Below are 26432 nucleotides of genomic sequence, written 5' to 3' on the forward strand. Positions count from 1 at the left end.
TTGCCTTTCGCCTCTAAGCTAACATATCTGGTCGAAACCGGTGTGGCTCAGTGGATAGAGCGTCGGCCTGCGGACTGAAAGGTCCCAGGTTCGATTCCGGTCAAGGGCATGTACATTGGTTGCGGGCACATCCCGGTAGGGGTCGATATTTCTCTCTCATCGACATTTCTTGCTCTCTATCCCTCTCTCCTCCTCTCTGTAAAAAAAAAAATCAATGAAGTTTATATTTTTAAAAATCAATAAAATGTATTAAAAAAAAAACATATCTGTGAGATGTCTGGGTAACTTGTAACTCCCCTTTTTCTGGAGCCCCTGGGGCACAACCAAATGTGCTGGGCGCCAGGACAGATGCCTCAAATTCCTTTATCATCAATGTTAATTGTTCCTGCACCCACGTAAGCATGTGTCCATCATTTCACTTTTTATCCAAAACCAGGGGTTTCCCCTGCTTTGCTTTATCCCACCTCCTCCACCTCCTTAATCCATCACCAATGATTTCATGTAACCCACCTGTGTCCCTCCTTTGACTGCAATGTATAGAGACAGGTGTAGCCTGCCACTCTCCGGAGCATCATCTCAACTCGCTGAGGTTTTTCCCGGGCCTACGTTGACAGTTTAGCTCCAATAAACTCACAAAATTCTTTACAGGTTTCAATGTTTGTTTGTTTGTTTACATTAACATTACGCTGACACAGATATACGCCTGTTTTTGAAGTAATTGCGGGTATCATGACCCTTCAACCCTAAGTAAGTAGCTCGTCGAGGTCAGCTTTATCTCCTGAAACAGAACCACAACCCCGCCGTGACCGGTGTGGCTCAGTGGATAGAGCGCCGGCCTACAGACTGAGAGGTCCCGGGTTCGACTCCGGTCAAGGGCATGTACCTTGGTTGTGGGCACATCCCCAGTAGGGGGTGTGCAGGAGGCTGCTGATGGATGTTTCTCTCTCATTGATGTTTCTAACCCTCTATCCCTCTCCCTTTCTCTCTGTAAAATAGGGGTGTCGAACTCAATCAGAGAAGGGGCCAAAATCTAAAATCCAGCCTAAATCGCGGGCCGAATGGTTTACTGAACAGTCATAAACTGTCATTGTGATGGAAACGCAGCGGAGTGCAGTGATGACAGCGTGGTGCGGGCCACATTGCAAGGCCTGGCGGGACGGATTTGGCCCGCGGGTCTTGTGTTTGACACAGGTGCTGTAAAAAATTACTAAAATATATTTAGCCCCGGCTGGCTTGGCTTAGTGGACAGAACGTCGGCCTGCGGACTGAAGGGTCCCAGGTTCGTTTCGGGCCAAGGGCACAGGCCCGGGTTGCGGGCTCCATCCCCAGTGGGGGGCATGCAGGAGGCAGCCGATCCATGATTTTCTCTCATCATTGGTGTTTCTGTCTCTCTCTCCTTCTCCCTTCCTCTCTGAAATCAATAAAGAAATATATTCAAAACATATATACATATATAATAAAAAAACACACAAAAATACTGCATCCCCACTTCACATCCAGCTAACCGAGTCTGTCGGCACCAAATGCATCATCACATCCCCTCGTCCCCAGGCCCAGCTACGATGGCGGTCACACGGAGGCCCAGCCACGGCCCGGCCCGTTCGGTCACTTTAGAATTTTCTCATTTACAGCACTTTCCTCCCCTCCCCCTCCCCACCCCTGGTCCTGAGGCTCAGGTGCGGGAGGTCTGGATGCCACTGCCACGGGTGCTGCTGTGTGCCTGTTGTCCCGTGTCTCTGTGACTGGAGGCGGGCGCCCCCACATCCGGCCTCAGCGCCTGCCTGGCCCAGGTCTGCGGGCGGGGGCCGCTGGGTGCCCACCGGGAGCCTGCGGAGAGCGCAGCCCTCTGTGCCACCAGCCACCGGCATGCTGTCCCGGGCACCCCCCCCTCCTCTGCGCGCCCATGTGGCCTGCCCTGGCACCGGCTTCCGACAGCCAGGAAAGGCCAGAGTGACGGCATCCCTTCAACTCCCTCCTCTCCCTCTCCCTCTCTCACCTGCCGGCTGTGCCAGGAGCCGCAGGGACGGCTCTGTGCAGAGGCCTCGGGCCGGGACTCAGGCACCTCCAGCCCATATGGGGGTCCTCCCGGGGAGGGACCGAGCCAGGGCTCATGCTGAGCGGCTCCTGGCCGGCAGGACAGGAGAGAACGAGCTGCGGTTTTACTTATGTATTATTATTGTTGTTGTTATTATTTTAAAAAAAATACTTTTAATTGATTTTTTACAGAGAGGAAGGGAGAGGGAGAGAGAGAAACATCAATCAGCTGCCTCCTGCACACCTCCTACTGGGGATGTGCCCGCAACCAAGATACATGCCCTTGACTGGAATCGAGCCTGGGACCCTTGAGTTCTCAGGCTGAGGCTCCATCCACTGAGCCACACCGATTTCGGCTATTGTTGTTATTACTGTTATTTAAACTGGAGGCCCGGGGTGTGGATTTGTGCACCGTGGGGCCCCCGGCCCTCGGCCTGGCCTGGGGGACAAGGGGACCTTCCCCCGCAGCCCGGCCTCACCCCCTGCCCATGGGCTCCAGCCCGCTCTCTGCGTCGATCCAGCAGGCGGGCGGGGCGGAGCCCGAGCCTGGGCTGGGCACCGAGCTGCTCCCGCCCACCCCGCCACCGTCACCGCCGGGCTGCTGGGGAGAAGCTCACGCCGTCACACTCACCAGCTGAGCCCGGCCTCTGGCACCCGCCTGTCCGCTGAGCGCAGCTCCTGCGTCGAGCCTCTGCCCCCTGGTGGTCATTCCACGTCATAGCTACTGGCCAGCCATCCGGTCGTCCGGTGGTCCGGTGGTCCGGTCGGTTAGGCTTTTATATAGAGAGATGGGAGCGGGAAAGAGAGAGAGAAACACCTGTGATGAGAGAGAACCATGGATCAGCGCCTGCTGCACGTCCCCTACGGGGGATCAGGCCCACAACCTGGGCCTGTGCCCTGGACTGGAATCAAACCCGGGACCCTTCAGTCTGCAGGCCAATGCCCTATCCACTGAACCACACTGGCCAGGGCGACTGGCTGCCGTGTCAAACCGCTAAGCTCCGGGCCGGCTGGCTCCCTCCTGTCCTCCACCAGCCCTCCTCCAGGAGGTCTGCTTCCCGAGCCCTCAGACCTGCTGGCGAACTCGAGAGATTCTTAGCTCCGTGTCTTCCTCGGCCCGGTTGGTCCTCCTGCCATTTCCTGTCGGTGCCTCCATTTCACTGGCGTCCTCCGAAGTCAGGCCTAGCCCCGTGGTCGGCTCATCCGTCAGCACAGCCAAATGTCAACAGCACAACGATCGAAGTTCCTTCGGAGAGCCACGTTTTTTTAAACTTAACTTCTTCGAACGCCACTTCTTCACAGCAGCCTCGCCCAGGCCGTGGTGTTTTGTGGAAGAGCCACCCTCCAGGGGCCAGAGAGCCGCACGTGGCTCTTGAGCCGCGGTTTGCTGACCGCGGGCCCAGAGCTCCTGTTTTTCTCACAGGAAGTTGCAAAAGAGGCGTCCGGGGGGCCGGGCACCCCTCCCGGGGCCAGGGAGCCGGAGGAGGGGCCTGGGTCTCAGCCGCCTCCGGCCTCCGGGAGCCGGGCGAGCGGGACGGGGCGCCCGCCGTGCGGTCTGCAGGGCTGCAGGGCGACCGCTGGCGCACGCAGGGCGGGCACGCGCACTCTCGAGGGGGCGGGGCCAAGCGACCCCCTCCGGGCCCCCCAACATTTAAGGGCCCCAGACCAGTCTGCTCCGTGACCCCAGTTTGGAGGGATCCGGAGACGCCAGAAGGCAGAGATGACAGAGACGCCGGGGCGGACACGCCAGGACACAGACGGACGAAGGGCCGGGTCCCGGTGCTCAGCCCCCGGCCTCCAGCCTTCTCGACGCGAGTGGGCACATGGTGGGGGGGGGGCCGCGGCCCCACAGCCTTGGGGAGCCCACACGGCGATGTGAGGGGGGTTCCGGGCAGAGATGAGGGACAGGCGCCCGTCGGCGGCACTGGGGGTGGACAGAGCTCCCCTCCCCCGGGCACGCCTACGGACCTGAAACAAGACCCGGGAAAACACACACGCACACGCACACCACCTTTGACCCTCCCCGGCGGCGGAGAGATCAGGGGCGGCCTGGGCCCTAGGAGCTGCCATCGCTCGGCCAAAGTCCTCGGTCCCAGTCAGAGACGCAGCGACCGTTGGTTTAGCAAACATTAACGCTTCAGCCGGGCCCTGCCTCCTGCTCTGTGAACCCAAACCACAGCCCCTCCTCCCCTCCCCCTGAGCCCCCATCCCCTGGACAGCCCGTCCGTCGTACACGTGGTCACTTCCTCTGTCTCGGACCCACCACCGAGGCAGTGAGATGAGAAGGAACGTGGCAGGTGTCTGTGGGGGCCGAACCCCGGCCCAGCAGCCAGATGGGACCAGGAAGCCTGGGCCCCTCGCTGTGGGCGGGAGGGGGGAGGGGCCCTCGCTGTGGGCGGGAGGGGGGAGGGGGCCCTCGCTGTGGGCGGGAGGGGGGAGGGGGCCTCGCGGTAGGCGGGAGGGGGGAGGGCCCCTCGCTGTGGGCGGGAGGGGGGAGGGGCCCTCGCTGTGGGCGGGAGGGGGGAGGGGGCCTCGCGGTAGGCGGGAGGGGGGAGGGCCCCTCGCTGTGGGCGGGAGGGGGGAGGGGGCCCTCGCTGTGGGCGGGAGGGGGGAGGGGGCCTCGCGGTGGGCGGGAGGGGGGAGGGGCCCTCGCGGTGGGCGGGAGGGGGGGGGGGGGCCTCGCTGTGGGCGGGAGGGGGGAGGGGGCCTCGCGGTGGGCGGGAGGGGGGAGGGGGCCTCGCGGTGGGCGGGAGGGGCCCTCGCTGTGGGCGGGAGGGGGGAGGGGGGCCTCGCGGTAGGCGGGAGGGGGGAGGGGCCCTCGCTGTGGGCGGGAGGGGGGAGGGGGGCCTCGCTGTGGGCGGGAGGGGGGAGGGGGCCTCGCGGTAGGCGGGAGGGGGGAGGGGGCCTTGGGGTGGGCGGGAGGGGGTAGGGGGCCTCGCGGTGGGCGGGAGGGGGGAGGGGGGCCTCGCGGTGGGCGGGAGGGGGGAGGGGGCCTCGCTGTGGGCGGGAGGGGGGAGGGGGGCCTCGCGGTGGGCGGGAGGGGGGAGGGGGGCCTCGCGGTGGGCGGGAGGGGGAGGGGGCCTCGCGGTGGGCGGGAGGGGGGAGGGGGCCTCGGGGTGGGCGGGAGGGGGGAGGGGGCCTCGCGGTGGGCGGGAGGGGGGAGGGGGCCTCGCTGTGGGCGGGAGGGGGGAGGGGGCCTCGCTGTGGGCGGGAGGGGGGAGGGGCCCTCGGGGTGGGCGGGAGGGGGACCGGGGGGACAGGCGTCCCTGTGGTGGTGACCGGGGATGGACACGGGTCCGGTGAATCTGTTCGACCACCAGCAGCCACCGCAGGGACTTCGGACTAGAGGGCTTTGGGGGGAGGGGGCGAGCTTGTTCGCAGATCCTAACGGGAACTGCCCCCAGGAAGGACCCAGAACATTCCGGAACCTGCCCCGATGGCAGGCTCGTTTGGGGCCTGTGTTTTAGGATGTTGGAGTCTTCCTCTCTTTTTCTTTTTAAAAGGTGTTTTTATTGACTTCAGAGAAGAAGGGAGGGAGAGAGAGAAACATCAACGACGAGAGAATCGTGGATCTGCTGCCTCTTACACACCCCACCCTGGGGACCGAGCCCGCACCCGGCCTGTGCCCTGATGGGGAATCGAACCCGGCACCCTTCGGTCTGCAGGCCGACGCTCCACCCACTGAGCCATGCCGGGAGAAGGCTTCCTTTCTTAAAGAAGCCCGCGGCCGCCCGTGGGGCACTCCCTCGGGGCGGCTCCCTCGGGGCACCCTGTGCCCTGGCTCCCGCTCATTGTTTGGGGTGCTCTGTGTTCATTCCCACAGGAAACCGAGGCCCGGGCGGGGCTCGGCGGGCGAGCGCCCAGGGGAGCCGTGAGTCAGCGGCCCGAGCCCCAGGGCTGGGCCTGGGTGCCAGCAGCTCAGAGAGGCGGCGCCCAGGGTCTCACACTCCCTTGCACCCGGGCACAGGGGCCGGGGAGGCCGGGAGCCGGAGTGAAGGCCACGGGAGGGAACACTGGGCTCCAAACCCCCTCCATCCTCAGGGTGGGCAGAGAGGGCACAGGGAGGGGTGCCCATCCTAGGCGTGGCGCAGGCAGGCCACACCTTCCCTGGAGTGCGGGTCCCACGGGGGCGGAGCCAGTCTCGGCCCCTCCCTCTGCATTCCCTTGGGAGCCAGGCCTGCGACTTCCTTGCAAACCCTCGACGGCTGCCCCCAGGGCTGTCAGAGGCGCAGGGAGCTGCCCCCGACCAAGGGCCTTCAATGCCCCTGGCCCCGTCAGCCCTGGTGCTCCCCGCCCCATGCCCACCCCACCTTCCTCTGTTCCTCCACCCTGACGTCCCAGAGAAGGCCTGCGCTGCTCTTAGCTTATTTGTTAACCATTTTTATCGATTTCGGAGAGAGAGGGAGGGAGAGGGAGAGAGAGAAACATAACAGCAATGAGAGAATCACTCATGGATCAGCTGCCTCCTGCACGCCCCCCGCCCCTCCCGGGATCGGACCTCAAACCCAGGGGAATGGAACCACTGCATGGAGCCACCCACCGGACCCACATCACTCTCACCACAGCGGCACTCGGACGTGTTCAGACACAACACGCAGGCCGGCGGGTACCGGGAGCCCCTGCACGCGTGCGCAGCCACAGCACACTCTGAAATGGACCAGCCAGCCCGGCTGGCGTGGCTCCGTGGTTGAGCATCTGCCTATGAACCCGGGGATCCGGGTTCGACCCCGGCCAGGCCACAGGCCCGGGTTCGGGCTTGATCCCCACTAAGGAGCGTGCAGGAGGCAGCCGGTCCGTGAGTCTCTCTCCTCTTGGATGTTTCGCGCTCTCTCTCCCTCTCCCTTCTTCTTCTCTGAAATCAATAAAAACATAGTTAACCGGGAATTTAGTGGGTACCGACGGATGCGGCAAACTACAAGAAAAAGCCGGTTCTCCAGCAGCACCAGCCCGGCCCCACACTTGGGCCGAGCGCCCTGCCCACTCCACCCCAGGCACCCACTTGGGAAGGAAGCACCCACGAAATCCACCACTCGGAGGCTCCCTTCCAGGTGGCTCGGCTTCCCAGGCCCCCTCCCTGGTCCAGGGGGCCCTCCTAGGGCCTTACAAGCCAGACTCACCACTGTCACCAACAGCCCGTCCAGGTGGCCCGAGTCGCCTCCCAGGACCCTCAGCAGCCGCGCCGGCCCCCAGCCCCCAGCCACGGCCCCCACCCCAGCCCCAGCCACGGCCCCCAGCCCCAGCCCCAGCCCCCAGCGCCAGCCCCCAGCCCGCGACCCCAGCCTCCAGGCCCCGGCCCCTGGCCCCCAGCCACAGCCCCCAGCTCCCCGGCCCCCGGCCCCCGGCCCCAGCCCCCAGCCCCCGCCCGCGGCCCCAGCCCCCAGCCCCCAGCCCCCAACCCCGGCCCCCGGCCCCAGCCCCAGCCCCCGGGCTCCCGGGCTCCCGGGCTCCCGGGCCCCGGGCTCCCGGGCCCCCGGGCCCCCAGCCCCCGGCCCCCAGCCCCAGCCCCCAGCCCCCGTCCCCGGCCCCAGCCCCCGGGCTCCCGGGCCCCCTGCCCCTGGCCCCCGGCCCCCAGCCCCGGGGCCCACCTGGTTCCGCAGGGAGCCCCGTGCACTCAGCACTGCCCTCCGGGTCCTCCGGGGGCCTCCGGGCGGAGTGCACGGCGCCGGGGGCGGGTCCGGGGAGAGGGGCCCCTCACTGGGCCTCCGGGCCGCAGGCCTGTCCCGGGCGCAGCCCCGGGGGCTCGGAGGGCGCCCGGCCCGGGGTTCGCCTGGGGTTCCAGCTGCCGGAGACCCGGAGCATCCATCAGCCTCCGGCGGAAGGGGGCGGGGCTGCTGATGGGCGTGGTCCAGGGGCGGGGCCGGGGCGGGGCATCGGCGCCGTACAAATAGCGGAGAGGCGCGCTCCCGGCGGGCGGGGCCTCCGGAGGGCGGGGCCTCGGGTCGGACAGGGGCGGGGCCTCTAGGTGGGCGGGGCCTCGGCGCCGTACAAATAGCGGGGCGGGCGCGCGCCCCGCCAGAGAGGGAGCGCGCAGCGGCGGCGGCGGCAATCTCACGTGTCCGGACCGGCCTCCGCGTCACTCCGCCCGGACCCGCGCCCCGCGCCCCCCGCGCCTCCGGCCGCCCGCCAGGCCCAGCTCCGCGCCCCCGCCGCCCGCTAGGCCCAGGCCCCTCCCCGCCAGCCAGGCCGCCCGGCCGCCGCCATGGGGGTGGAGGGATGCACCAAGTGCATCAAGTACCTGCTCTTCGTCTTCAATTTCGTCTTCTGGGTGAGCCGGGGGCGGGGGACCGGGGGCCGGGGGCGGGGGGCCGGGGTGTCGGGGGGCCGGGGGCCGGGGGGCTGGAGGGGAGTCTGGATGGGGGAGCCCCGGGCCCGCAGCCGCGCCACCCGCTAGGCCCCGCCGGGCCGCCAAGTTGCGGGGCGCCCTGTGCGCGGGGCCCGGGGGGGGGGGCGCCCTGGGGGGCGGCCGGCGGGGAAGGCGTCCGGGCCACCGCGCCCCTCGATGGCGGGCGGGGGCCGCGGGCTGGGCCTGGGGGCCTGTGGTCCGTGGGGTCCCGAGCCCCGCGGCCGGGCGGGCGGAGGCATTTCGGGGGCCTGGGGCCTGTCTCCGCCCCGGGAGGCGGGTGCGCGGTGCGGGGGGGGGGGTGCGGGATGGGGTGCGCGCCCTGCCCGCCGCTCCGGGCCGCGGAGTCGGGACCGTCCGGCCTCGCGGGGGCGGAAGGGGGGCGCGAGGGCGGGGCTCCCGGCGGCCCGCCCCCATGAGCTCATCCGGCCGCCGCCCGGGGTGGGCGGCTGGTCCGGGGGGTGCATCCCCCGGCGGGGGCTGGGGTGCCTGCACCGCGGGGACCCCGGTGTGAGGAGCCTGCCCCCCACCCTCCTCACCCGCCCGGCCTGCAGCCTGGCCCGGGGGGTGGGGGGAGGTGGATGGGGGGACCCCGGCGGCCTGAGGGGTGGGGGCTGCGGCAGCCCTTCCCGTGGACACAGGGCCGCAGCCGGGACCCGGGCGTCCCCCAGGGGCCGGGCCGGCCTGGGGCGCCCACTGGGGAAGCAGGGCCCACGGGACGGTCCTGTGGGCGAGGAGGGTCCGGAGCCGCTTCCTGGCCTGGGTCTCGCTGCCGCCCGGGCCTGGCCGGGCCTGGACTTTTGTTCTCACTTCCTGTTGGTGCGCGGGGGGCCGGAATGGGTGGGGGTCACACGGCCATGCCCGGCCTCCCCGGGCCCAGCCCCTGGGCGGTGACCCGGACCCCCACCCGGGCCCCATGCTGCTGGCCGCTCCCCCTCCCCGCGGAGACGGGGTGCCGTGGGGTGGGGGTGCCTTCCCCAAGTGGACGCAGGAAGGCGGACCTTAGGGGTGGGCCCCGAGCGAGTATGGGGTCAGGGCACCGTCCCCCCGCCCCGGGCCAGGGTGAGAGGACAGGGACTAGCTGAGCTCAGCCGAGGGTGCAGTGGGTGTCACATCCACCGGGGGCGGGCCTGGCTGAGGGACGGTGATCTGGGGCTTAGCGTTTGCCTGCTCTGGCCGGGGTAGGGGTCAGAGGGCCGCCTGAGCTGGCGTGAGGAGGAGGACGCTGTTGGGTGGGAGGGGGAGGGGACTTCTCAGGAGGGGGGGGTGTCCTGCCCCCCTTTCCCGTGGGGCCCTCTCCGGGGGAGCCCACCCCGTCAGAGCCGCTGGGTGGCCCGGTGGTTCCCAGGCAGCAGTGGAGCCGGCACGGCCCCCCTGGGTGCAGGGATGTAAGTGCTCCCTCCCTCCTGGGCCTGCCCCGTGGAGCTCAGAGCCAGATCCGCCCACAGGCGCCTGGGTCCCGTCACGGCCCCGCCCCCACGCTGGCCGGCGTGCTGAGCCCTGGGTGCTGGGCACACCCTCAGGAGCCCCCTGTGTGCCCCCCCTCCCCGTCACCTGGCTGCAGCGTGGACCTGGGTGGAGGCCCCCTCCCCGCACGGCTCTGGTGCTGCCCATTGGGAGCACTGCACCCTCTGACCCCGGTGCTAGTGGATGAGCTCACCGAGGAGCGGGCGCAGGAACCGTGTTGGCTGTGCCGGCGTGGCCTTGGGGACGGGAGGCCCCATCCCGGCCACAGGGCTGCGGTGGGCGCTGAGGGGGAGCCCAGAGAACGGGTGACGGACGACGGGTGTCTGGATCGGGAACATTTTAGTTACGTCGCAGAGTGAGAGGCCCCCACGCGGAGTGGCCTCGGGTGGCCTGGCACGCCGGCCCAGGGAGGAGTGGCGCCTGCACGCCCACACGGGCGCGCCTGCCTCGCCCTGCTGACACCGGGCCCCAGGCGGCATTCGCGCAGCCTGCCCGGCCCCGCCTGCTCTGGGCTCCCGGCATCTGGCTGGGAGGCGGGACACAGTGCCAGGCAGCCAGGAAATCCCCCGTTGGGGCGGCCGGGAGCCGAGAGGAGCCGAGAGCCGGGTTAGGGCAGGGAGGTGAGGCTCTGTCCGGCTCTGGGTGGCGTCTGGCCTCTCCTGGGGGGCTGCCCAGGGAGCCCCGGGGGTGCCCGGTCCTGGGGCGGAGGGTGAGCATGCCCGCCTGGCCTGGCCGTCCGGCCCCTAATGCAGCCGGTGGCCGCAATCCAGCGGCCGGCCCGGGCCTGATGGGAACGAGGCTGATGAGAAGCCTCACTAACGGGCATTTAATTTCGCTGCCAGACGGCACATGACTGTCACTTAGCGGGGCGTCACAGCCCTCTGGGAGGGCGGCCCTGGAGGATGGGGGGGAGGATGAGGACGGGGAGGAGATCTCCTGCGGCTCTTGGGGGGGCTCTCCGGGGTGGGCGAGGGGACCCTGGGCGCCCCTGGCTGAGGAGAGGGAGTCTGAGCTGGGCCCCGGCCTCCGGGAGACGGCCTCACCGGGCCCAGGCCCTCAGCACCAGCTCAGCTCTGCTTCCGGCCGTGAGCTCAGCTTTGTCGTTATCTCTGGCTGCTTCCCTGTCTGACAGGGGGTGGCCCCGAACCACGGCTCCCCCAGACCGAGCTCTCAGTGACATTCCTCTCCCGACCCCCCTCACCTAAAGCTGAGTCCTCAGATCAGCCAGGTCCGCAGGCCGGGAGCCGTGGGGGGAGCCGGTCCCTGTCCCTGGCCCTGTTCTACAGGAGAGGGCGGAGGGAGGGGAGGAAGGGGGTGGAGCCCAGCTGCTGGTTCTGGCCCTGACACCCAGGACCCTGCCCGGCACAGGTGAGGGCTGGGTGACTCAGCCGGGAGACACCTACCCCGCACCCCACACAGACACTGTACTGGGGGCCTGGCCCAGCCCCGCCTCCCGGTGAGAGCAGGTTCACAGAAGACCGTTTGGGGGCCTCGGGGAGCACCCGCCGGCAGCCCAGGCCTCTGACAGCTGGGACCTGTCTTGCCCTGGTCCTTGAAGCAGTGCCCCTGCTATGACTGGACATGTTCTTGTTTTCTGGCTTCTTTAGAGAGAAAGGAGGGGGGTCGGGAGAGGAATGTCACTGAGAGCCACCAGGCAGCTGCCTGCCCCTGACTGGGAGCCGAACCGACTGGGAGCCGAACCGGTGACCTCTCGGTTCGAGGGCCGACTCCATGCGGAGCCACACCGGCCGGGCTCAGGGGTGACGTGACCGTTACCCAGAAGGCCCAGGGACAGGGAGGCAGGTGGTGCCCGGTGCCCGGTGCTGCCGCCCGGCGCTCTGCACCCACCGCCCTGCATCCCGGTCGGACGGCACCGTGACCCGTTCTGCCTGTGCGTCGCCTGTGGGCGCTGCTGAGGTTGGTTCTGTGCCCAGCGGGGAGCAGCCCCTGGTGGGGGGCATGGAGACTTGGGGTCCAAGACCCTGGGCACAGCGGTGAGCGCCGGGGAGAGGACCCCAGGCAGCCACCTTCCCGGGGGCTGGGGGCTGGGTGCGGGGGCCACTGAGGGCAGCGGCCGGGGAGCCAGTGACTGCAGCCGGCCCATGGCTCCCCGGGGGGCTCCAAGCCCCACCCGAGCCGGCCCCGCCCTCTGCACGCACGCCCTTCCCTCGGCTCCTCCCGGCCAGGCCCGGCTGTTCCCACCGCGGCAGCACGGGATTCCCGGGGGCCACGGGGAGAAGTGGTGGGCGGCCGAAAACCAGAGCTGGGACCAGAGCGGCTCCCGGGGGCCGGGGCCCGGCAGCCGGTGCTGCTGGCCCGGACGCCCTGCCTGAGCCGTCTCCTCCGAGGCGGCTGTCCATCACCACATCCTCGTCAGACCCGCCGGCCCCCTCCCCTCTCTGCAGGCCACCGAGTCTGCCCACACGGCTTCCACAGGAGGCCTCCCGGCCACGGGGTGTGGTGGGGGCAGGGCTGGCTGGACCCAGAGGGGCAGGCCCGGGGTGTGGCCCCAGGAGGAGCAGAGCTGGGCCTCTCACTGCCCCTGAGAGGGAGGTGGCACCTGCTCCGGGCCCGTGGGGCCCAGGGGGGCACTGTCCTCCCCCCGACTCCCCGGCCCTATTTTTAGACGCCTCGCCGGCGCTTCCTGAGGTGAGAGGCCGAGGGAGTTTCAGCTTCCTGTGAGCCCAGGCCCGGCGAGCGTCCTTCCTGCCTCCTCCGGCGGGGACAGCCGTGCGCCCGGGGCCCGAGGCCCGAGGGGGCTGGAGCCGCCTGGGGAGTCCGCCCCAATCCGCGTGGGCAGAGGAGGGCCAGCCTGCAGGGACCTCCCCCCCAGCCCCTCCGCGGGCATCTCAGCCTGCAGGGACCGCCTCCCCCACCTCCCGGCCTCTCCGCGGGCATCTCAGCCTGCAGGGACCCCCTCCCCAGCCCTCAGCCTGCAGGGACCGCCCCCCCCCCACCTCCCGGCCTCTCCGCAGGCATCTCAGCCTGCAGGGTCCCCCCCCCAGCCCCTCCGCGGGCATCTCAGCCTGCAGGGACCGCCCCCCAGCCCCTCCGCCGGCATCTCAGCCTGCAGGGACCGCCCCCCCAGCCCCTCCGCCGGCATCTCAGCCTGCAGGGACCGCCCCCCCCCCACCTCCCCCTCGGCCCTCTCCGCAGGCATCTCAGCCTGCAGGGTCCCCCCCCCCAGCCCCTCCGCGGGCATCTCAGCCTGCAGGGACCGCCCCCCCAGCCCCTCCGCCGGCATCTCAGCCTGCAGGGACCGCCCCCCCAGCCCCTCCGCCGGCATCTCAGCCTGCAGGGACCCCCCCCCCCCCCACCTCCCGGCCCCTCCGCGGGCATCTCAGCCTGCAGGACCTCCCCTCCCGGCCCCTCCGCGGGCATCTCAGCCTGCAGGGACCTCCCCCCGCCTCCCGGCCCCTCCGCGGGCATCTCAGCCTGCAGGGACCTCCCCCCACCTCCCGGCCCCTCCGCGGGCATCTCAGCCTGCAGGGACCTCCCCCCACCTCCCGGCCCCTCCGCGGGCATCTCAGCCAGGAGGGCCCCCCCCTCGGCTGGCATCTCAGCCGGCTCCGGGCGTTTCCTGCCTCGGGCCTTCACGCCGCCTTCATGTGCCGGCCCCGTCCCCGGCCCGGCCTCCCGGTCGCCGCGCCGGGTGGGGGTGGGGGTGGCGGTGCCGGTTCTCAGCCTGATGTGCCCCCCGGCTGAGCGGAGCCCAGGCCGTGGGTGTCCCTGCTGCTGCCCACCCGGCTCTGAGGGGCTGCCTCCCCCGAGGACAGGCGGGTCCGGCCGGACCAGGGCCCTGTGCGGTGTTGTCCCGCCGTGGCCGGAATGCGTGGGCAGCACTGGGGCGGCTGGGCCTGCCCGGTGGGGACGGAGGCGGGGGCGGGGGCCTGTCTGGGTCCCTGCGGAGGGAGGCCGCCGGCTGGGCACTGGGTGGGAGGTGAGGGGGCCTCGGGCCTGCGGGCAGCACCCCTCCCCCAGCCCACGGGACGCGGATTCTTGGAAATGCAGGGCCAGGCGGGAGCCCAGCCTGCTTGGCAGCCCCACTAATTCTCCGAAAGGAGGAGGAAGGAGACGGCGGGACATCCCGCAGAGTTACGGACGCCCTTGCCTGCCCTGTGGGCCGTCCAACCAGCCCCCACTGTGGCTGCTCAGAACTGCACAGCAGGCGCCTTTCCCTTGGCCGGCCAGCGGGCCTGTCCCGAGCCCTGGTGGACGGCGAGGGCCCCGTGTGCCGGCCTCGCGGCTCCCGCTGGCGTGCGGAGCTCTGCACCGGCTCCAGGAGGCGGCACCAGGCCCGCGCCCCGCGGCCAGCTCACCCACCCCGATGTCCTGGCATCGCCTCCCGCGGCCGGACGCTGGACGCTGGGGACGGGTGTGCGTGCGTCCTGGGCCTGGGGAACGGACGGGGAGCCCCGGGCCCGTTCCCTGACGGCCTTGCTGCTTAGAGGTTCGGGGCCAGAGGTGTGGGGTGACTTGTGGTTTTTTTAAGTTTTATTTGGCATAAACAGCACGTGTGTGGCATGAACAGTCGTTACGCTTTGGCCCAGGCAGGTGGCGTGACGCTGTTCCCCATCGGGACAGGGGGCCCGTCCGCCAGCCCCCAGGGTCCTCAGCCGTGCTCCCCGCTCTGCTCCCCCACCCTGGCAGGCAGCCTGGGTCCCGGGCCGGTCTGCATTTCGGGGCTGCCCGTCTGCACCGTCGGCAGGTCCCCGGCCCTGCCTCCGCTGTGGGCTCTGTCCCCGCGTCTGGCCCCTGCGGCCGCTCAGGTGTCCCCGGAAGCCGCCGGACCCCCGGGGCCGTGGCCGTGGGCGTGGCATCACTCTGGCACGGGGGGAGGGGCGCAGGCCCCTCTCCCCCCACCCCCCACCCCCCTCCCCCTCACATGGGCAGCTCGCCTGGGGAGCAGGCTCGGGGCGGGCGCTGTCTCCGGGCCCGGCCTGCCTCCGGGGCCGAGGCTGTGGGGTTCCGGGCTCCGGACGTGTTCCCCCTCCCTCTGCTCTTGCCTGTGGGCGGCCAGTCGTGCCGGGAGGAGGGCCACCGGCCCAGCCAGGCCCCAGCCTCCCAGTGACTCTCCGAGGGCAGGTGGGGGCCACGGGGAACAGGGTGGCGGTGGGGGGCTGGCGAGGATCGACCTTGACGAAGGCACGGGGGCGTGGGTCCCAGGTCCCTGCCCCGGCTTCTCCCCTCGGCTCCTGGCGAGGGGCTGGCTGCACAGAAAGGGGGGGCCCCAGCCCAGCCGGGCGCCACCCCACGCTGGCTCCCCGGCCACGGACACTGAGGCCGGCTCTGTGCCCGCGGAGGGAGGCCCGGCAGCTCCCCCTCCCGCCGCCCTGGACGGCTCACAGGGCCCTGGACCACGCTCTCCAAACAGAAGTGATGTGTTCAGGCCAGAGTTACCATGGCAACCCCCAGCCGCCTCTGGAGTCGCAGATGGCAGCCAGCTCAGAGGGGAGGACGGGGGCACCCCCACCCCGCCCCCACACTCCCCCTCCCCCGTGCACGACCCTCGGCCTCCAGCCCGCTCCCCCACCCTGCCCCCACACTCCCCCTCCCCCGTGCACGACCCTCGGCCTCCAGCCGCTCCCCCACCCCGTTCCCTCACCCCGCCCCCACACTCCCCCTCCCCCGTGCACGACCCTCGGCCTCCAGCCCGCTCCCCCACCCCGCCCAGCTGGTAGGGAGGAGGAGCTGGGGACCCAGCCCCAGGGGAGGGAGTCAGCTGCCCTGGGTGCCTGAGGGCCCCCCAGCTGAGCCCAGGGTAGAGGGTCGGGGTGGGGGCGCAGCCCAGTCCTTCCTGCCCCGGGTCTCCTGCCGGCGTCCTGGGTGGCTCTGGGCTCTGGGCCCGAGTTTCATCGGGACCCCCTCCCGGGACCCTCCCCGACCCGGGCCCTGGGGTCAGGCCTGAGGCGGGTCAGCTAGTCTCTCTGGGTCTGGTTTCTTCTTCCTTTTTTAAAATTATTTTCATTAACTTCAGAGAGGAAGGGAGAGGGAGAGGGAAACATTGATGACCAGCTGCCTCCTGCACGCCTCGCACTGGGAATTGACCGGGAATCGAACCTGTAACTTCCTGGTTCATAGGTTAAAGCTCAACCCCGGAGGCCGGGCTGTGTGTGATTTCTCTTCCCCGCGGGGCACGTGGCCAAGGCCGTCAGTGGGGTCGGCCCGGAGGTTCCTGGCACCGGGACGGGAGGTGGGCCAGCGTGGACGCTGGAGGCAGGAGGGGCCAGACCCTTCCACCAGGGCCCTCGGCCCCCAGAGGCACCCAGGCCTGGCCGGTGCTCAGTGGGCCGGGCCGGGCCGGGCCGGGCCTCCACAGGCTCCCCGTCCTCCGCGGGCTCCCTGGTGCCCAGGCCTGTGGGCAGTGCCATCCCCGAGGCCCGGCGCCCCCCTGGGGTGCTTGGGGTCTGCGGTGGCCAGTGGCCAGGCCCAGCCAATGCACACGAGGGCGCCCCCTAGGAGCACAGGCACCATTTACACCGAGCTGCCGGGGCACTCAGCATGTGCCGCGGTGTTTAGGGTTGCTACGTGTGTGTGTGTCTGTGTGCGAGCGCGTGTGCGGGTATGTGTATGTATGCCTGGCGGTTCACACACAATGTGTCCAGGCCCTGGGCCACAGCTCACCCTCCCTGTCCCTCCCCAGCTGGCCGGAGGCGTGATCCTGGGCGTGGCCCTGTGGCTGCGCCATGACCCGCAGACCACCAACCTCCTCTACCTGGAGCTGGGCGACAGACCTGCACCCAACACCTTCTACGTGGGTGAGTTCCCGGGCTGCGGGCGGGGCGGGCAGGTGGCTCATGAGCTTGGCGAGGCCAGGCAGGCAGTCAGGGAGGGCTCCCGGGAGGAGGCGGGCTGAGTGGGGTGAGGGCAGCCTGGGCCTGAGGGCATGGGTGTCCCCCACCCCGGTGGTCCTGGGAAAGCTGGAACGGGGGGTGTGTGGCTTCCTGGGCCCCTATAGCTCTAGGGCTGAGTCACAGCTGGAGGGCGGCCGCTGAGGGGGGCGGGGAGCTGGGCCTGGGTGGCTATTTTGGGACCCTGCCTGGGAAGGGGCCAGATGCCAGGGCATGAGACTGGGGGTGGGCGGGGGGAGAGACTCAGGCCCAGGAGGGAGGGCGGGCGCTGTCTCAGGCCCCACAGCCACACCCTGCTGCCTAGTTAGGCTGCCCACTGGCCAGTTGGCCTCCGCTGTCTGGGAAAAGAGGGGGGACGGGGGCGGGGAGGGGGGTGGACAGCCGCCACCTCCAGGGGCAGGAGGCCTGTTGTGGGTCCCGGCCAGCGGGCGGGCGGAGGCAGACGGAGGCGGGCTGGCTCTGCTGGGATCTGGGGGTTGGGGAGGAGTTCCCTTCAGAGAAAGTGGGTGTGACCTTGGGGGCCAGCTCAGGCGGGCTGGGGTGCAAGGTCTGGTCTGAGGCCCACAGACCTGGGTACGGGGTCCTGGCCGGGCTGGGAGGCAGAGGGCTGGGTGGCAGGGACCTGGACAGGTGCCCCCGCCCCCCGGAGTGCCCAGCCTGTGCCTTGGGCCGTGGTTCCCGGGGAACTGGGGCGGGGGTAGGTGGGGGGGCAGCCATCCCTGGGGCGGCCCGAACCCCCACCTGCAGGCCCCCCAGACGGGAGCCCCTCCCAGGCTGGTCCGGGGGGAGCCTGCCACCACAAGAGCACACGCGGGCACCACCAATCCTGGGCCAGCCTCACAGGTGTCTGAGGCTCGGGGATCCCCTGGGCTCACCTGGGGCCCCCATTCAGGCGTCCCCCCCCCCCCCAAGCCTGCAGCCACCAGGCGGGACCCAGCGGGTCCCAATGCCTGAGGGGCTGGAGCCACCGCTCCCCGTCCCCTTTCGGGCGGGGACTGAGCCCCTGGGGGGTGATGCGGGAGGGGGCCCTCTCCTGGGGTGAGCGAGCGCCCGCTCGAGGCCCAGCTGGAGAGGACTGAGGCTGCGGCTGCGGCCAGGGCTGGGCTCGACGGGCACGGGCACAGGGCACAGGTGGCTGGGAGGTTGGGTGGCCCGTGGGGCCGCAGCTGCTCTGGCCCCCGGCAGAGGGTGGAGCTCGGCACATGGGGAAGTGTGTGAGGCTGGCGGGGGAGCGGGTTTCCCCCTCGGCAGGTGCTTTCCGGAGGCCCCGGCCTCTGCGCGGCCCCTGGCCCCGGGGGGCAGCCTCGGTGCCGGGCCACTTGGGCAGGGTGAGGGCTGGCCCGGGCTCCTGCCTCCACCATGGGCACGGCCTCCCGGAGCCCCCTGGCTGCCTGGCCCTGCCCGGCCAGGGGCCCCGGCCTTGGGGCGTCTCGCCGGCCCTGACGTGGCTGGGCAGCCCGGGGCGGGGGAGGGCAGACGTGGGCCCTCAGGACAAGGGCCCTTTGTGCGACCCAGGACGAGGGCGGGTCAGCGGGCGCCCTCGGCTCGGGCAGCCCTGGGCCTGGGCGGGCGCCCGACCTCACCTGCGAGCTGACGGCGCCGCGTTGGGGAAGGTCTGGGGTCGGGCAGCTGCCCTGGTGTCTGCTGGCCCCTGGCAGGACCTCCACAGCCCTGGACACGTCTCCTCCCGGGCCCCTTCAGCATCTCCCGAACCTCACTGAGGGGCTGTGCGGGGATCGGGGGCGCCCCCAGAGGCTGGTCCTGAGCCCAGGCCCCGGGCGCGAGTGTGTGAGGGGGCTGTGCCGACCGAGGGCTGCAGAGGGCGAGGGGCCAGGGCCCTGCAGGGACGAGGTCAGCTTTCCCAGGGGCCCCGTGGTGGTTGGACGGGGACCTGGAAGGCCGCATGGCACATCGGGGCCTCTGGAGCCTTCCCGGGGGCGCTCCTGCCTCCAGGAGTGAGTCCCAGCCCGGAGGGCATTGGGACGGGAGGACACGGGCCCCATGTGCCTTCCGCAAGCTGCCCGCCACCACACACCGTCCTGGCTGGGCCTTGGGCTGGTCCAGCCCTGAGCTCCCATTTGTACAGGCGGCCAGGCCTGTCCGCTGCCCCAGCGCCGCCGACAGCAGTGGGCTCTGCATGCGGCCAGCAGGCTGCCCCACCTGTCCCCCCCCCCAGCCCACAGCCGGGCCCTCCCTGCTGTGGCACCAAGACAGGGCTGTGGGGCCAGAAAGGTGCTGATCGCAGGGTCACACGGGGAGAGAGTCCCCTCCGAGCTCTGAGCCCTTCCCACAATGCCAGTGGGCACGGGCCTCGCTGGCTGAGGCCCTCCCCCTCCCCCCGGCGGGCGGGCGTGCACCGCGGGGGGGTCAGGGTGGGCGCCGGGGGGCGGGCGCCGGGGACACGGCGGGGGGTCAGGATGGGCACCGGGGGGCGGGCGTGCACTGCGGGGGGTCGGGGTGGGCGCCGGGGACACGGCCGGGGGTCGGGGTGGGCGCCGGGGACACGGCCGGGGGTCGGGGTGGGCAACGGGGGGCGGGCTCCGGGGACATGGCGGGGGGTCGGGGTGGGCTCCGGGGACACGGCGGGGGGTCGGGGTGGGCACCCGGGGGTGGGCTCCGGGGACATGGCGGGGGGTCGGGGCGGGTGCCGGGGACACGGCGGGAAGCCGGTGGGTGCCCAGGCCTGGGCGCCATGGGGAGGTCGGGGCAGGCTCCGGGGACATGGCGGGAGGTTGGGGCGGGCACCGGGGGTCGGGCACCGGGGACACGGCGGGGGGCCGGTGGCACTGAGGCGCCTCCCCCGCAGGCATCTACATCCTCATCGCTGTGGGCGCCGTCATGATGTTCGTGGGCTTCCTGGGCTGCTACGGGGCCATCCAGGAGTCGCAGTGCCTGCTGGGGACGGTAGGTCGCAGCGGAGGGTGGGGGGGCGGGTGTGGGGGCCCGGGGCTGACGCCCAGGGGAGGGCCAGGAGCCGAGAGGCTGGGCGGGCTCCGGAGCTGGGGCGCCCCGGTGCCCGGTCTGGCCTTGGACGGGTCGGCAGCCGGCACCTTCCCTGAGGCTGTGCTCACGGCCGTGGTAAAGCCACCTGGCTGGCGGCTGCCTGCCTGGGCCCCGAGGCCAGCCCCACGGCTGGTCCATCCGTGTCTCAGAATGCCACAGGGGTCACAGGTGGGGAGCCCTCCCCCAGGTCCCCAGCCTCCGGTGGGGAAACGGGGGCACCAAGGTGACCCCTCCTGCGGGGGAGGGAGGAAGGGGCACCTGTGCTCCTGCCGCCGACCCGGCCTGCCTCCCTGTCCAGCATCCGTTCCTGCAGAGCCTGCCCGGGCCCCGGCTCCATGGGGCCCGCTCCCAGGCCAGCCCCCTCCACACACACTGGTCACTTGGATGTTGGCCATCTGTGGGAGTCCAGCCCCACGCCGCCGCCGCCACTGGACTGGGCCTCGGAGAGCCCTGGGTGGTCCCGGCCTGCCCTGACCCCCCTCTGGCTGCCCTCTGGCCTGACTCCCCTCTGCCCTGACTCCCCCTGCCCTGATCGCTCCCCTGCCCTGACCCCTCTCTGGCCTGATCCCCCTGCCCGAACCCCCCTCTTTGCTCTGATCCCCCTGCCCTGCCCTGGCCCCCCTCTGCCTTGGCCCCCCCTGGCCTGAACCCCCCCCCCCCCCCCGCCCTGACTCCCCTCTCGGCCTCTGCAGTTCTTCACCTGCCTGGTGATCCTCTTTGCCTGTGAGGTGGCTGCCGGAATCTGGGGCTTCGTCAACAAAGACCAGGTGAGCCTGGGCCGTGGGGATGGCAGGGAGGTTGGGGGCAGTCAGACGGCGGGTGATCTCGGGGGAGTGGCCTGGGGACTGGGGCTGGGGCTGGGGCTGGGGCTGGGCCTGGGGGCTGGCTGGAGCCCGGGAGGCCCGGCCCTCACTGGTACCCCCCCTCCACAGATCGCCAAGGACGTGAAGCAGTTCTACGACCAGGCCCTGCAGCAGGCGGTGGTGGACGATGAGGCCAATAACGCCAAGACCGTGGTCAAGACCTTCCATGAGACGGTGCGGTGGGGCGGGCGCTGGGGAAGGGGGGAGCGGGGCGGGGGTAGGGGTGAAGCCTGGCGGGGGCCGAGTCAGGCCTCAGGTCCCACCTCTGTGAGCCAGGGGTGGGGTGGGGGGAGTTGGGGGGTCCTCTGGCACCTGTGACCCAGGGTGGGGATCAGATAGGCCGGGCCGGCCGGGGTGCTGGGTCTCCGAGCAGCAGGGCTGAGCGGGAGGGGAGGGGAGGAGGGGACCTTCGGTCACTGCCGCATGCGGGCTGATGGCCGCCCTCTGTCTCTGCAGCTCAGCTGCTGTGGCTCCGATGCACTGAGCACCCTCACCACCTCCATCCTCAAGAACAACCTGTGTCCCTCGGACAGCTCGCTGCTCAACAACTTGAAGGTGAGGGGCGTGGGCGGCCCACCTGCTCCCAGCCCGCCCTCCAGGGGCCCGGGGTGGCCACACCGGCTGGTGCCAGGCCACAGGGAAGGGACTGTCCACCCGGTTTGGTTCCTGGTGGGGCAGCTCTGACAGCCCTGGCGGGGCGGGCGCCCTGGCCTCCCGGTCAGCGGCCAGGTCCTGCTGCGTGGTCTCCGAGGGGAAGCGGGCGCAGCTCGTTGTTTCAAAATACATTTTATTGATTTGAGAGACAGACAGACAGACATTGATCGGCTGCCTCCTGCCCGCCCCACTGGGGACCGAGCCGGCCACTGGGGCCCGTGTCCTGCCAGGAAATGGAATAGTGACCTGGTTCCGAGGTCCATGCTCAACCCCTGAGCCACTTTGGTTTGAACACATGTCAGATCAAACGTACAGAGACCGGGGCTGAGGGGGTGGGAGTGCAGTGACCCTCCTGCACTGCTGGGGAGCAAGGGCGGAGGCCTGGCACCCCTGACCCCTGACCCCTGACCCCCGCCCCCCCTGCAGGCGAACTGCCACCAGAAGATCGACGACCTGTTCTCGGGGAAGCTGTACCTCATCGGCATCGCGGCCATCGTGGTCGCCGTGATCATGGTGAGCGGGCGGGGGGGGGGGGTGCGGGGGGGGCGCCTTCCCGGCCTCGGGAGCGGGGGAGGGAGGGAGGCGGGTGCTGACGGCCCCCCCCCCCCCCTGCAGATCTTCGAGATGATCCTGAGCATGGTGCTCTGCTGCGGCATCCGGAACAGCTCCGTGTACTGAGGCCCCGCCCACGGCCCGGCTGCCGAGGCCCGGCGCCCGGAGGGCGCGCGGCCGTGTAGATAGCCTCCTGGTATTACTCTGCTACACGTACTAGCTTCTTCACCTTGAGGTTCTGCTCCCCATCACCTTCTGGGGCTGCGATCCCTGTAGGAGGCTCCGGAGCAGGCCTTGGGGACAGCGGGGCATGGTCCCCTCTGCTCTGGGCCACAGGGTGGGGCTCTGCCCGCTCAGCCAGGCCTCTCGGGCCGAGAGCACCTGCCGCCCGCCCGCCCACCCGCCCCCGAAGGCTCCGCCTTTTTTAATCCTCGTCCCCTTCCTGCCCCCGGCCTCGGAGCCGGGTCTGTGAGCAGCCTCTGCCTTCGACACACCTGTCCTTCTAACGCGGCACCTTCCATTGTAACTACATCTCCATTCACTCAATAAAGGAGAGACTAGGCATGCTAACACCCTGTGCCCGCGGCTGCCGCGAGTGTGACATCTGGGGCTGGGGCTCCCCTCGGGGCCTGGCTGGGCCCGGGGGTGCTGCCCACCCTGCTGGGCGGTGGGGGGGGACCGTGGGGAGCGTTCCATGGGGCGCGTTCCATGGGGCAGGGGCCCCTCTGTTGGGCCCTGTGCCCCCAGAAACATCCTCACCCACAACCCCCTGCTGTGCACCCTGCCCGGAGGGGGCAGGAGGGGGTGAGCTGGGGAGGCCTCTGCAAGACCCTCCCGCGGAGGCTGCACGGGGACCGTGCCCGCCCCTCCCAAGGCTCCTCCCTGCCCATCTGGGTGCCCGGAGGAGCCGGGCTGGAGGGGTGGCGTGTCCACCCTCTGATCCAGTGGACTCAGGCTGCTGGCCGGGGGAGGTGGGGGACAGGGGGGGGGCGTCACCATGAGCCTCAGGCGGGCACCCACAATGCGGACCGTCCATGGACCTGAGGCCAGAGGACCTGGCTGTGGGTCACGTGGGCCTCCCTGGGGACTGAGGCTGGAAACGGGCGGGCGGGCAGATGGCCCAGGGGCTGGAGGTCCGGCGCCCTGCGGTGTGACCCCGGGTGACATGGGTGACACGGACTGGGTGCTGGGGACGCGGGGCCCTGGGGGTGAGGGGCCGGGTGCAGGGAGGACGGGCCGGAACCCTCGCTCCTGAGGGACAAGATTCCCGCACTTAGTGGGGCCACGCGGCCTGTACCCGCGGCCTGCCACCCGCTTCCAGTGCCGCTCCCGAGCGGGATGCCCCGGCTGCCGCCTGGCCCGACCGCCCCATCCGGGCCCAGAACCCTCGAGGACGCGGCCGGTCACTTCCGGCCGGGACCGGAAGTGTCTGCGAACGGCGCCCGCCTTGCGCTACGACACACTTGAGGCCAAAGGGGCCGCTGTCCTCACGGCCTCCGGTAGGGGGCGTTGGTGCCTCGGGAACAAGACTAGGACCGTTAGATCTCGCAGTCCCCACCCCTAACCCCCTTTAATCAATTCCGGGTTCTTTTCGCGAACCAGTGACGCCATTTCCGGGGATGGGTGGGTCGGCAAGAGAGCGCATGAGTAACGATCACTTGTCCCGATAGGCCTCGGGAGGAAAGCCCCAGTGTCTTGTGGGAGATGTAGTTCACCGGGCACAGCAGCTGCGGCGCTCGGCCGGCGAAGGACTCGGTTTCCCAGAGGGCCGAGCACGACGCAAGATGGAGACGGCCGGGCCGCTGTAAGCCGCAGGTTTGTGATGAGCGCGGGCGGCGGCGCGGGCCCGTAGCACCTCGCGGGGGCCTCTTCGAATCCCAGGCTTCCAGCCTGGCCCTTGGGTCCGCGACTCTCTGAGGCCCGGGCCGTGGGCCCGGAACCCAGGCCTCCGGAGGGGCGCCTGCTGCGCACGGGCGGCTGGGGCCCACCCCCGGGGAAGCCGGGCTCTGCCTCCAGCGGGGAGCGGTGCCCCGGAGCCGGGGTCCGGCTCCCCGTCCCCAGCCCCGCGGCCCGGACGCGGCGCCGCCCTCGGAGCTCCCCGGTTCTCGGAGACCCCCGTCCCGGCTGTCCCGCCGACCGGCCGCTCTCCGGGCCCAGCGGACAGCGCGGGGCGTGCTCCTTCCCGGGGAACCCCGGGGATGGGGCCTCGGGGTGCTGGGCTTGTGCAGGGGCGCTCCGCCCGGGCCGCCTGGCCTGGGGTGAGGGGGGCGGGCCCAGCCGGGACAGGGGTGGGGGCCCGGGGGCAGGAGAGGCGCCCCCGGAAGTCGCTCCAGGAGCCGCAGGGACTCGCCTGCGCCCAGCGGGGCTCCTGCAGGTGCTGGTCGGCGCCCTGTTTCCCGAGCGGGACCGTCCGATGCCCAGGACGTGACCGCAGACCCCTCGGGAGCTAGCAGGGCAGCTCCCCGCACGCACAGGAGCCCCTGTCCTGCTGGCCTGGCAGGGGCCGCGCCCGTGGGGAGGGTCCGAGCGGAGCCCGGGCCGCTTGCTGCACCGCCGCCCCCGGAGACCCCTTCCTCCTGCATTTGGACTTAGCTTTTGGGTCTGGGGGTGCTGCGGCCAGGATGGGGGCTGAGGTGGGGCAGGCCAGCCCTCCCCTGGCCTGTGGGTGCTGAGTGAGGTGGCGGGTGGGAGGCACCACTACCTGGCCTCTGCCGCTCACTGGTCATGGTACCAGCCCCAGGTCATGGCACCAGCGCACACCCACTCCCCACTCACCCCCAGCCCAACCTCTTTGTATTCACTGTCCGGTCTGACTGGGCCGTCCCTCCCCTCCCTCAGCCTCCTGGGTGTGAAGAGCCTCGCAGGGGACTTGGGTGTTGAGGACACAGCCCACAGGACTGGGGCATCTGCACCCGGCACTGGGAAGGTGAGGAAAGGGTGTGCTGGGAGGGCGCTGGGCGGGGCTGTGAGCCGGGCCTCACGCTGTCTGGGTCTAGGTGTGCTGCGGCCGGACACATGGCTGAGGTGGGGGCCGGCGAGGCCTCCCCGGGCCTGGAGGTGGAGCAGGGGACGGAGTACGATGTCCTGCCTCCGCCCACCGTCTCCCTCAGCGACTCCGACTCGGACTCCGACCTCAGCTGGCCAGGCAGCGCCCCTCTGGAGGCTCTGTCCCCAGAGCTGCCGCCTGGGGAGATCCAGGGGCACTCGGGCCCCGACAGCTCCCCCTCGCCGCCCAGGGGCCCCCCCGAGGCCGCCGTGCAGCCTTTCCGCCTGCGGGGCACCAGCAGCACCTTCTCCCAGCGCAGCCAGAGCATCTTCGACTGCCTGGAGGGGGCGGCCGGGCGGGCAGTGCCCTCCGCCGGCCAGGCGGGCCTGGGGGACGGTGCGGGCTTCAAGCAGCCCCGGGCGCCCCCCAGCCGGCCCCTAGCAGAGGGCCTGGGCAGAGCCCGGCAGAGCCTCGTGCCCCCCCGGGTACCCCCCGTGCCCGACTACGTGGCCCACCCCGAGCGCTGGACCAGGTACAGCCTGGAGGACACGGCCGAGGCCAGCGAGCAGAGCAACCGGGCGGCCGCCCTGGACTTCCTGGGCTCCCGGCGTGGGGCTGCGCCCAGTGCCTACGAGCCCTCCTTCAACCAGGACCCGTCCAGCAGCGGCGAGGGCCGGGTGGTCTTCTGCAGGCCGCCGCGCGCCGAGGCCCGGCCCGAGAGGAAGAGGGGCCAGCCGGAGGCGGGGCCCCCGGGCCGGGCCGAAGGCACCGTGGAGCTGGCCCACCTGGCCAGGCCCGGGAGCCCCGAGGCCGAGGAGTGGGGGGGCCCCCATGGGGGCCTGCAGGAGGTGGACATGCCCGAGGGGGCCCCCCCTGGCAGGCCGGTGGCAGGCCCCCCGGCGGTGGAGACGGTCGGCTTCCACGGCAGCAGGAAGCGGAGTAGAGACCACTTCCGGAGCCAGAGCACGGCCCCCGAGGCCCCCGGGGCTGACGGCTGACGGCGCAGGCCCGCAGGAGCCAGGCGGGCAGCCTGTGGCTGGCGCCGTGGCCTGGTTGGGCTCAGGCAGCCGTCTTGGGCAGGGACCTTGCCAAGGGGACTGGAAGCTGGGCCGTGGGGCCGTGGAGGAACAATAAAGGTTTTGGGCTTTACTCTGGCTCCGTGTCGCTCTAGACCCTCCCCCTCGCAGGCCGGGACCTCTGCTCTCTAGCTCCCCCAGCGCCACTCCCACACGAGCCTCCTGACAGCATCACGGCTCCCACACGAGCCTCTAATAAGGTCACGGCCCTGCGTTCAGCAGCAGCAGGTCTTACCCAGGGACTGAGGGGCTGGCCCTCGCCTCGCATGGGGGGGCGGGGAGCCTTGACCCCCAACCCGCAGGTCAGGAAGCCTCTCCCACAGCACATGGTCCACAGCTGGGCCACCCGTATGCCTCCCGGGCCCTCGGGTCTGGCTGCAGCCCAGGTGTGGCCTGTTCTCCCAGGTAGAGCAGCCTGCAGGCGGGGAGCTGCTGGGGGGATGGGGGTGGGACGGACATGGCAAGCACGCACACGCGTGTTGAGAGCTGGCACTCTAGTCACACCACGTCAGAGTGGTTAGTTTATTGGGCGACAGGTTGTGGGGGGTCGGTGTGGGCCCCGAGACAGGAGGTGGACGGGGCTTGGCGAGCGAACACTGTCCTGGC

General features: G+C 70.8%; 2 protein-coding genes and 1 long non-coding RNA gene across 7 annotated transcripts in view; 2 read left to right on the top strand and 1 right to left on the bottom strand.

Annotated features, from left to right (window-relative positions):
- Positions 1–7854, bottom strand: part of LOC123651938 — an 18951-nt gene extending 11097 nt beyond the window's left edge. Inside the window, exons 1-3 of one of the 2 annotated variants that reach the window (XR_006740951.1) lie at positions 7620–7854; positions 3107–3280; positions 2666–2807 (exon numbers count right to left, since the gene is read on the bottom strand). This is a non-coding gene — a long non-coding RNA (uncharacterized LOC123651938). The remainder of the gene's footprint in view (positions 1–2665; positions 2808–3106; positions 3281–7619) is intronic. The other variant, XR_006740952.1, reaches the window with a different exon arrangement.
- Positions 7855–8123: 269 nt separating this feature from the next.
- On the top strand, positions 8124–22330 carry CD81 (CD81 molecule). 2 transcript variants are annotated; one of them, XM_036428817.2, is made up of 8 exons: positions 8124–8299; positions 16485–16599; positions 19499–19596; positions 20388–20462; positions 20628–20732; positions 21015–21113; positions 21639–21725; positions 21828–22330. In XM_036428817.2, the coding sequence occupies exons 1-8, from the start codon at positions 8234–8236 to the stop codon at positions 21888–21890; spliced, it is 708 nt and encodes a 235-aa protein (XP_036284710.1). In that variant the 5' UTR covers positions 8124–8233; the 3' UTR covers positions 21891–22330. The 2 variants fall into 2 exon arrangements, with proteins under 2 accessions (XP_036284710.1, XP_036284708.1); XM_036428815.2 differs by having other exon boundaries at positions 8125–8299; positions 21015–21106; positions 21632–21725.
- On the top strand, positions 17805–25899 carry TSSC4 (tumor suppressing subtransferable candidate 4). 3 transcript variants are annotated; one of them, XM_036428814.2, is made up of 3 exons: positions 17805–17821; positions 18917–18927; positions 24767–25899. In XM_036428814.2, exon 3 carries the CDS (start codon positions 24780–24782, stop codon positions 25746–25748), a length of 969 nt encoding a protein of 322 aa, XP_036284707.1. In that variant the 5' UTR covers positions 17805–17821; positions 18917–18927; positions 24767–24779; the 3' UTR covers positions 25749–25899. The 3 variants fall into 3 exon arrangements, with proteins under 3 accessions (XP_036284707.1, XP_036284706.1, XP_045434169.1); XM_036428813.2 differs by lacking the exons at positions 17805–17821; positions 18917–18927 and adding exons at positions 23468–23579; positions 24603–24693; XM_045578213.1 differs by lacking the exons at positions 17805–17821; positions 18917–18927 and adding exons at positions 23468–23579; positions 24603–24690 and having other exon boundaries at positions 24761–25899.
- Positions 25900–26432: the final 533 nt, after the last annotated feature.

This window comes from Pipistrellus kuhlii, unplaced genomic scaffold (genome assembly GCF_014108245.1).
Source record: "Pipistrellus kuhlii isolate mPipKuh1 unplaced genomic scaffold, mPipKuh1.p scaffold_m20_p_91, whole genome shotgun sequence".
NCBI lineage: Eukaryota > Metazoa > Chordata > Mammalia > Chiroptera > Vespertilionidae > Pipistrellus > Pipistrellus kuhlii.

Excerpts from the sequence above, each read along its gene's own strand:
- CD81 (XM_036428817.2), top strand. The coding sequence starts at position 8,234 with ATGGGGGTGGAGGGATGCACCAAGTGCATCAAGTACCTGCTCTTCGTC. Across the intron at positions 8,300-16,484 it reads TCTTCAATTTCGTCTTCTGG|CTGGCCGGAGGCGTGATCCT; the intron begins GTGAGCCGGGGG and ends GTCCCTCCCCAG. Across the intron at positions 21,114-21,638 it reads CGCTGCTCAACAACTTGAAG|GCGAACTGCCACCAGAAGAT; the intron begins GTGAGGGGCGTG and ends CCCCCCCTGCAG.
- TSSC4 (XM_036428814.2), top strand. The coding sequence starts at position 24,780 with ATGGCTGAGGTGGGGGCCGGCGAGGCCTCCCCGGGCCTGGAGGTGGAG.